This window comes from Ranitomeya variabilis, chromosome 4 (genome assembly GCF_051348905.1).
Source record: "Ranitomeya variabilis isolate aRanVar5 chromosome 4, aRanVar5.hap1, whole genome shotgun sequence".
NCBI classification, from domain to species: Eukaryota; Metazoa; Chordata; class Amphibia; order Anura; family Dendrobatidae; genus Ranitomeya; species Ranitomeya variabilis.
This window is the reverse complement of record NC_135235.1, coordinates 130,646,653-130,657,094: the sequence shown is the minus strand read 5'-3', so window position 1 is coordinate 130,657,094 and position 10,442 is coordinate 130,646,653. Positions and strand designations below refer to the sequence as shown.

General features: G+C 42.2%; 1 protein-coding gene across 5 annotated transcripts in view; it reads right to left on the bottom strand.

Moving 5' to 3' along the window:
- Positions 1-454: 454 nt before the first annotated feature.
- Positions 455-10,442, bottom strand: part of FAM241B (family with sequence similarity 241 member B) — a 34,888-nt gene continuing 24,900 nt past the window's right edge. For 3 of the 5 annotated variants that reach the window (XM_077259265.1, XM_077259269.1, XM_077259268.1), the window contains one exon: positions 455-4,956. In XM_077259265.1, the coding sequence (XP_077115380.1) occupies positions 4,699-4,956 (258 nt within the window). In that variant the 3' untranslated portion in view covers positions 455-4,698. The remainder of the gene's footprint in view (positions 4,957-10,442) is intronic. The other 2 variants (XM_077259266.1, XM_077259270.1) reach the window with 1 other exon arrangement.

The following is a 10,442-nucleotide window of genomic DNA, read 5'->3' as shown; positions in this document are numbered from 1 at the left end:
ACTTCATCCCAGGGTGGGACATGGTTGTATAGTGTCAAATCGCTGATCTGACACTTTGCAAAGCACTGTGTCAGATCAGCGATCTGACAGGCAGTGCTGCAGGCTTGCTGGCGCCTGCTCTCAGCAGGAACTTGCAAGCTGCCTCCCTGCAGGATCCGGAAGGAGCCCTGCGGCTATATTGGATCTGGGGCTTGCAGGGAGGAGACGCTCGGAACAACGCGATCACATCGCGCTGTTCCGAGGGTCTCAGGGAAGCACGCAGGGAGCTGACACCCAGCGGCGATCAGCCATGCTCCCCCTGTCAGCGCGGCTGATCGCCCATGATGTACTATCCCGTCCCTGAGAATTAAGTCCCAGGTCACCTCGAGGGGATAGGACGTCAGATGGCAGAAAGGGGTTATATAAACACACACACATGCAGAAAAAAAGTATTTTAATAAAATAAAACACCACACAGTTTTGTCATCTTTTTATTGTTCTGCCATTCCAAGCAAAGCCATCGATCTTCTGAAATAAAAATAAAATAATAAACCAACACAAAAAGTCCCTGATCCGTCGCAGTCCAATATAACGAGTTTCCCATGCAGTATCTGGGGGAGATAAAGCTTACAACCGGGAGTGCTGCTAATATGTCCCGCTCCCGGCTGTAAGCTACTAGGGAATGAATGAGACGGAGCGGGTGCAGGCTCAGTAACGGGCAGTGACGTCACTGAGCTTGCGCTCGCTCATAGCCTGACCTGAGGTAACCTCTGCACCGAGGGGAAAATGCCAGTGAAGAGGTTACCGCATGTAATGTATCTATTCTATCAATCTATTCATTCTATCTTCAGGAAGTTTTTTTTTTTTTCCTGTGTGCACTAAACTTTATTAACATGCATAAAGAGAAAAAAAACGCGCAACAAAAAATGCACTTAAACCTGCGTTTTTGGCGCAGCTTCTTTCCTGCCAAGATGATCAGGCTTTGCTGCAAAAAAAAAAAAAACGGAGCAAAAACGCCCTGTGTGAACTTACTCTTAATCTCCTACTTGAAGTAAATGTGATAATATGAGTGAGACCAATGCTCAATGCACTTTGGACTCAAGATTATGGCAGTTTTGGTTCTTAGCTAAATCCTTGCAAATTAGTCTGTAAATATAAGTTATTTTAGCAAATGAAATGCAGGGACAATTTTAGACTAATGCCACAGGAGCCATAAACACTGTGTGAATCAATGTTCTAAGTCCTGGTGTAGTAAGGGTGAGGTGGCTGACTTCTCAATTATCCTGGGTTTTTTTGCTGTGTTTTTAATAAAAGGCAAAATAAATAAGCAGAAATGGTGATATATGTGCAGCCAGCAGGAAACTGCATAAACATAAGGGTATTATACCAAAAAAGATCATACTAATTTAGAGAACATGGAGGCTAAACAAAAACATTAGCAGAAGCTAAAGAGTAGGGACATTTCCTGACTGTAATTTGCACATACAGTGATTGTGAATTTAGACTGATGATTGTTGCTTATGTCACTGAGAAAACCATTATTTAAATATAATGCTTTAATTAGTGTTTTTACTACAAATAACTTTTATATGCATATAAAGTAAATTTCCACATACATCAATGTATTCCATGTCTTATAGGAATATGTAAAGAAATCGAAGATTAAAGCAGCAGAATATAAAATCCATAAAATTGCAAAATAAAATGTACCATTTCATTGAAAGAAGACAGAATGAGATGACATGCAGTTGTTGCAGGGGAAGGGTCGCACTAAGGTGAGTACAGAGAACCAGGTTATGTGGTCACCGGGGCATCCATGGAATCTACAAATGGTATAATGTCTGCTTTCCAGCGGAATGCATCAGCCAGAGAGAGTATTATGGAAAAATCCCTACCTGTCACTAGTTTTTGGCAAATCGGTACCGCTCTAAGCATTCTTAGCTGTGCGGATAGTGATGAAAGCAGCAGCCCAAATGTATGGCCCAAGAAGTCTCTTAAAAAGTAGTTAAACTTTTATTTACTTTTCCATATAACTTTGTCCAGCATATAACTATGCAAGTCATTTTATTAAGCAATTTGCCTCCATTGCTGTGAAAAAAAAAATATGCCTGCAAGTGTATTCCAAACCACTGCTTTTCCCCAGCCTATTTGCTGCCTTGATATCACAATGTACTCCTTTGGAGTACAGATGCTGGCAGTGACGGGTCAGCTCAGCACCTGTGTCTCACTAACTCTGGGGACAAGCTGCTGCAGGCAATCAGTCTGATTAGGGGAAAATATGTGTAAGTGGGTTGAGAGCTGGCTCAGGGATAGGAAACAAAGGGTGGTTATTAATGGAGCACACTCGGACTGGGTTGCGGTTAGCAGTGGGGTACCACAGGGGTCAGTATTGGGCCCTCTTCTTTTTAACATATTTATTAATGACCTTTTAGGGGGCATTCAGAGTAGAATTTCAATATTTGCAGATGACACTAAACTCTGCAGGGTAATCAATACAGGGGAGGACAATTTTATATTACAGGATGATTTATGTAAACTAGAAGCTTGGGCTGATAAATGGCAAATGAGCTTTAATGGGGATAAATGTAAGGTCATGCACTTGGGTAGAAGTAATAAGATGTATAACTATGTGCTTAATTCTAAAACTCTGGGCAAAACCGTCAATGAAAAAGACCTGGGTATATGGGTGGATGACAAACTCATATTCAGTGGCCAGTGTCAGGCAGCTGCTACAAAGGCAAATAAAATAATGGGATGCATTAAAAGAGGCATAGATGCTCATGAGGAGAACATAATTTTACCTCTATACAAGTCACTAGTTCGACCACACTTAGAATACTGTGCACAGTTCTGGTCTCCGGTGTATAGGAAAGACATAGCTGAACTGGAGCGGGTGCAGAGAAGAGCGACCAAGGTTATTAGAGGACTGGGGGGTCTGCAATACCAAGATAGGTTATTACACTTGGGGCTATTTAGTTTGGAAAAATGAAGACTAAGGGGTGATCTTATTTTAATGTATAAATATATGAGGGGACAGTACAAAGACCTTTCTGATGATCTTTTTAATCATAGACCTGAGACAGGGACAAGGGGGCATCCTCTACGTCTGGAGGAAAGAAGGTTTAAGCATAATAACAGACGCGGATTCTTTACTGTAAGAGCAGTGAGACTATGGAACTCCCTGCCGTATGATGTTGTAATGAGTGACTCATTAATTAAATTTAAGAGGGGACTGGATACCTTTCTGGAAAAGTATAATGTTACAGGGTATATACACTAGATTCCTTGATAAGGCGTTGATCCAGGGAACTAGTCTGATTGCCGTATGTGGAGTCGGGAAGGAATTTTTTTCCCCATGGTGGAGTTACTCTTTGCCACATGGGTTTTTTTGCCTTCCTCTGGATCAACATGTTAGGGCATGTTAGGTTAGGCTATGGGTTGATCTAGATGGACTTACAGTCTTCCTTCAACCTTAATAACTATGTAACTATGTAACTATGATCAGCACAATCCTCAGAGGAGGAGACAGGTGCTGACCCTATCACTGCCATCATCTGTACTTCAAAATAGCTGCAGTGATATCAGAACGTAGTAACCTTAGGCGAACAGACTGGAAAATAGCAGGGATTTTGAAGCTCCTAACATGCTATTTTTTTTTCTACATGAATGAAGCAAATCCCTTAATATAGTGTACAGCAAAAGGTGTAAGGGCACCAATTTTAAGCCTTTTTTTTGTGTCAATAAACTTGGTCAAGAGACATAAACGCCTACGGAATGGACAAGCAGAAGAGCAAGCTAGGCGCAAAAAGGCCGAAGTCCGTTATGTCTCTTCTCTCCCCTCGCTGAAACTTCCCCTACACCTGCACAACCGCACTTTGTTTCCTTTGAATAGACATAATCATAAAAGACTTTTAACCACTAAGGATTGGGCGAGTGCTGCCATTTCATTTCCCTTAATATAGTGATTTGCAAAGTTTAAAAATTCTCCCATGCTGGACAAAATTATTAAAAAAAGTTTAAGTTCTCCTAAAAGAACACTGAAAAAGTACAACACACATCATAATAAATAAATTGGATGGCGGTCATATTCAATTACGACAGTCATGACATCCCCTCTTAAAAGATACTCCAAAGCAACTATTCTATCAAAAATAGACAGCAGTTTGTAATCTGCATGGAATGCATTTCATAGTCATTATGCTGTAATTTTTTTATTGCTCCAATTAGCAGTTAGTTTTTAAATAGTAATCGCTTATTATGTTCCGTAAAACTTCTGAACATCAGATGTACTATTTAAGTAAATTTTTTCATACATTAATTCTTTAACTGATTCATGAAATATGTACGAATTGGGGTTATTTATAACTTTTCATAGATTCGCCTACATAATTAAAAAAAGTTAACGTTTCTGTGGAATGAAGAGAATATAAATCTCATTTCATATCAAGTAGTTGTTACAGATATTCAATTAGATCAACATACAAGTAGGAATGTGATTAGGAATCAAACTCAAGGGCTGGAAAATGCCAAAAATCCCACCATGGAACCAACTTTTCCTTCCACTAGGTTTTGAGAGCAATCCAACTGTTAGTCATGAATGACAGGTGTTCTGTCCTTTATATGCTCTGGTCCACTGGAGGTTTTAACCACTGAGTTTTTCAGAAACAGTCACCACTGCTTTGTTCTCCATTCTTCATATCCAGTGTCCTGTGCTTCCATTTACCGCTGACTGAGGTGGGATACAACATATATTAGACCAACTAAAAGCAAGCCACGGACACCCATCATTAGAATGAGAAAAAGAAAGAGAATAGACATGACAGGCTCTACCACCTGGTTTCCCAGGTTCCAGCGTGGAAAACCCATGTTCACCAGCTGCTGGTTAATGTCGGTGAAGGGAGAGCGACCCTCCTGCCTCGCACCATCTTGAGGAACCTGCTGTGGTCCGGCTCCAGCATTTCCAGTGTTGAAAAATCCCTGCACATGCAAAACAAAAAAGAAGATAAAAATATTCATTGTAGAAAACAAAAATTATCTGTAAATGATTATCTGGGGCACTTTTCACAGAATTTGGGAAACTTTGCCAGTCATGAGAGCAGCACGAACAGGTCCACCTAGTTTTCAAACAGTATTGAAGTAGGGGATGTATCACTGCATAAACTGATAAAGAGGCAGATATTCCAAAAAAAAGAGAAAACTGCACCAAAATGCATCGGTTTTGCTATAGTTTTAGACTTGGGTGAGATTTCACCTTTTGCACTACAAGAAATGTATACTTTAGCGTCAATTCAGGGCATGAATCGACATGTTGTGGATTGAAAATCCGAATTCCAGGTCAATTTACACTTCAAATTTTTTTCATAGAGATGTGGGTGAGATACAGCAACACCATTTTGGATGAGATTACCATAATACATTTTAGATTTTTCCAAATTCTAGACAGAAAATGTGTGGCATATCCAACACGCGTGTACACACTTTAAGGCTGATTAGCTTATGTCACTTCTCGGACACCTCATCATAGTATGTCCAAAAGCAACTACAGGAATTTCTGAAAATAACTAGTGGGACGATTAGATGGAAGCAACTATATCAATATATACTATGCACATTATGACTACAATACCTGAACATCATGTAGAAAACCCTGAGCACTACTTATTTTTGTATGTCATAATATATCTTATTGCTTCTGAATACTAAATAGAGCTAGTTTGGTTACATAATTATATTTAAGGACCTGTTATTTAACCCCCTTCATGACCGGAGGTTTTTTGTTTTTTTTTTGCGTTTTTCGCTCCCCTCCTTCCCAGATCCATAACATTTTTATTTTTCCGTCAATATGGCCATGTGAGGGTTTATTTTTTGTGGGCCGAGTTGTACTTTTGAACTGCACCACTGATTTTACCATGTCGTGTACTAGAAAAACGGGGAAAAAAATTCCAAGTGCAGTAAAATTGCAAACCCACACTTGTTTTTTTGTTTGGCTTTTTTGAAAGGTTCACTAAATGCTAAAACTGACCTGCCATCATGATTCTCCATGTCATTACGAGTTCATAGACACGAAATATGCCTAGGTTCTTTTTTATCTAAGTGGTGAAAAAACAGTAATTAGACTTACTGGTAATTGTATTTCCAGGAATCCATCCTGACAGCACACTGGAGGACGTCCTTCTTATCCATGATGGGACAGGAAACACGAGAGGTTAAAAGGACCCTCCCCCTACCACCCTTCAGTGTTTTTCCAAAGTAACACATCTGGATGGATGCAAAAACAAGTTTCATTACAACAAAATAATCAATCATACAAATGTTACATCACATAAGTATAAAGATCAAACAATAGGGAGGGAACTAACAGTGCTGTCAGGATGGATTCCTGGAAATACAATTACCAGTAAGTCTAATTACTGTTTTCCAGGTCACCACCTGACAGCACACTGGAGAAATACCAAAGGAGAATGGTATTTAGGGTGGGACCACTGCTTGAAGTACCTTTCTACCAAAGGCCAACTGAGGCGAAACTACATCTAACTTATAGTGTTTAGAAAAGGTACTAAGATTAGACCATGATGCAGCTCTACAGATCTGGTCTGCCGTAGCCCCCCCTTTCTCCGCCCATGATGTGGCCATGGCCCTAGATGAGTGGGCTTTAAGATTAACTGGGGAATTCAAACCTTTAGCTTTGTAGGCTAAATCAATTGTAGATTTTATCCACCGTGCGATAGTCGCTTTAGACGCTTTTTTCCCCTTATTTGAACCCCTGAACTGAACGAACAAGTTATTGTCCTGTCTCCAGGGTCTAGATAGATCAAGGTACCTGAGTACTGACTCTCTTACATCAAGGTTATGAAAAAAATCTTTCTTTTTGGTTTTTAGGGAATTGGCAAAATGACGGTAAAACAATCTCCTGATTCATATTAGTATTGGAGACGACCTTAGGGAGAAAGGCCGGATCTAGCCTTAGTACTATTTTATCATCAAAGATCTGTAAATACGGGTTCTGTACCGAAAGAGCCTGTAGTTCCCCCAATCTTTTTGCCGATGTGATCGCAACTAAAAACGCGGTTTTAAGAGAGAGTTTGTTAATATCTATGTCTCCAGTTATATCCCAGGACTGATCACACAGAAAATTCAGGACCAGATTAAGATCCCACGGCGGGACTGATTTCCTAATGAATGGCCTTAGCCTCTGGACTGCTCTAGAGAATCTACTAATCCAGGGGTGGGTAGATAGAGAAAAATCTAAGAATGTACTTAGGGCCGCTATCTGGACTCTTAATGTACTTGGTCTAAGACCTTTTTGAAATCCTGACTGCAAGAAATCAAGAATTTTCGGGATATCTGGATGGTCAGTATCAACTGTCATCTCCCCACAGAATCCACAAAATGTTTTCCATATTTTTGTGTAGATTGCAGATGTCACCGGCTTTCTGCTGGCTTGAAGGGTAGAAATTACGTCATCTGAAAGACCTTTTGCTCTCAAGATCTTCCGTTCAGGATCCATGCTGCCAACTGAAGTGCTCCTGGGTTCTGGTATAGAACTGGACCTTGTAGAAGAAGATCCTCTCTTACTGGTAACAGGAGAGGCTCTTCCACTGACAATTTTTTTAACAATGGAAACCAACTTCGTTTCGGCCAGTGAGGAGCTATGAGGATGACTTTGGCCTCGTCCTCGCAAATTTTCCTGAGTGTCCTTGGAATCAATGCTAGAGGCGGAAACGCATAGAGAAGACCGTTGCTCCAGGGTTGTGACAGGGCATCGATCGCAGCTGGACTTTCCCAGGGGTTTAGGGAGTAAAAGGTTTCGACTTTTGCGTTTTGCTTTGTAGCAAATAGATCCACAGTCGGCTTTCCCCAACGATGACAAAGATCCCTGAATACTTCGCTGTTCAGTTCCCACTCTGTCGGGGATACACTTTTCCTGCTCAGGAAATCTGCCAACTGGTTCTTGGATCCCTCCAGATGTACAGCCGAGATTGACCGCACCGACTTCTCTGCCCACTTGAAGATCTGTTCCGCCAGATCTTGTAATGCCAGATGTCTTGGGCCCCCCTGATGTCGAAGGAAGGCTACAGTCGTCGTATTGTCCGAGAAGATTTTTACATGCTTGTTCTTCAGCAAATGTTGTGCTGCCGTTAGGACCTTCCAAACCGCATGCAACTCTCTGTGGTTTGATGACTTCTTGCTGTCCTTTCTTCCCCAACGACCTTGGAAATATCTTCCTAGGACATGACCTCCCCAACCTTCCTGACTTGCGTCTGTCGTGACTGACACACTTGGGGTTTGAAGCCATGACACTCCTACCCGGAGATTTTTGGAGAGAGTCCACCACACCAGAGACCTCTTGATCTGAAAAGAAAGATTCAGTCTTTGATTTAGAGAATTTTGCCTCCTGTTCCAGCTCCTCAGAACTCCCTGCTGAAGCTGTCGGGAATGAAACTGGCTCCATCTCACGCAAGGGATGCAGGCCGTCATCAATCCCAGTATTCTCATCCCGTCTCTGATCGTATTTCGGCCTCGGGAGAAATGATGGACCTTTTTTATTATACCCTTTAGCCTGTCTTCCGGAAGGTAGGACATTCTTGTTTCTGAGTCGAGCATGACTCCTAGGAATTTTATTCTGGATTTCGGTATTAGATCCGATTTCTTCCAATTTATAATCCAACCGAGACTCTCTAGTGTGGAGATGAGGAACTGACAGTTGACCCTGAGCTGGTTTACTGACTCTGCCGCTATCAAAAAGTCGTCTAGATAAGGGATTCATCACATCCCGATTTCTCAGATATGCAACTACCTCTACCATAAGTTTTGTAAAAACCCTGGGAGCCGACGCCAGGCCGAAGGGGAGACAGCGAAATTGAAAGTGATAGATCTTCCCTTCCATGTTTACCGCACACCGCAGGAATTTTTGGTGGTTTAGGCAAATGGGAACATGGTAATATGCACTCTTTAGATCTAGAGTGCACATCACCATACCCCTTCCCAACAGAGGAATGGTAGACCGAATTGACTCCATTTTGAATCTTTTGTATACCACCCAGTTGTTTAGGTGCTTCAGATTTATTATCGTTCTCGACTCTCCCGATGGTTTTGTTATTGAGAAGAGATTCGAGTAATGACCTCTGTACTCTTCTTGGGAGGGGACCGGAACAATTGCCGCCATTTTTAGGAGGTCCTGTATATCCGACCACATGGGGGATGATGATTTTAGATGTGTGCTGGACACCAGAAATCTTTCGGGCGGAAGGGAGGAAAATTCGATTTTGTACCCCTGGGACACCACCTGTAACACCCAAGGACTCGTTGTTATTCCCCTCCAACCTTCTAGGAATCCGGCTAGACGACCCCCTACTCTGATGGCGTCATTTCCTATGGTAGCTAGACCTCGGACCTGAGTAACTCGAGTCTTTGGTTTTGGGTCTACTGTCTCCCCCTTTCTGGTAGCTCCATCTACCTTGCTTCCCTTTACCCCTGTAATCCTGTTTCTGATTATAGCGGGGTCTCCGAAAGGGCTGGAATTTTTTAGGCTTTTCTTCGGGGAACCCCTTTTTTACGTCTGAGGCTTTCTCTAATATATCGTCGAGGACCGGTCCGAAGACCCTGCCCCCAGAGAAGGGTATGGAACACAATTTATTTTTGGAGTGCATATCACCCGACCAATTTTTGAGCCAGATAGCTCTTCGGGCTGCATTAGAGAGAGATTGACCTCTAGCCGCGAACCTAACCGTCTCCGCGGATGCGTCTGCCAAAAAGGCGGTTGCCAATTTTAACAGAGGCAGAGATTTCATGATAGTATCTCTAGGAGTTTTGGCTATTAATTGATCCTGAAGATCATTTAGCCACAGGTCCATGGAGCGAGCCACTGATGTTGCTGCGATATTAGCTCCGATAACCGCCGAAGAACTCTCCCAGGTCCTTTTTAAAAGTCCATCTGCCTTTCTGTCCATGGGCTCTTTTAGATTGGAAGAGTCCTCAAAAGGGATTGAGGTTCTTCTGGACACTTTAGCAAATGGAATGTCTATTTTAGGTATATCGACCCATTCTTTAACTTCATCCGGGTCAAACGGCAAGCGGAGTCGGAAATCTTTAGGGATAGTCAATCTCTTCTCCGCCTCCTCCCATTCATCCAAAATCATGGATCTGATATGGGAATTTACTGGAAACACTTTTGCAGTCTGTGAGCGCAAGCCACCAAACATTTCGTCCTGAACTGAACAAGATGGTTGTGGATCCTCAATCTGCATAGTATGCCGCACAGCCTCCAACAGTTCTCCTGTGTCTGCCGCAGAGAATAAGTATTTTCTCCCTCTCTGTGGGGGGTCTCTGCTCTCCTCTTCCTCCTCTATATCCGATACAGCAGATAACGAATCTCCTGAAGAGTAATCGACCCTCTGCCTTTTGCTCGGTCTCTCTGAAGGTGAGGCTTGAGGTAGTGCCAGACCTGATACAGAAGCCTGGAC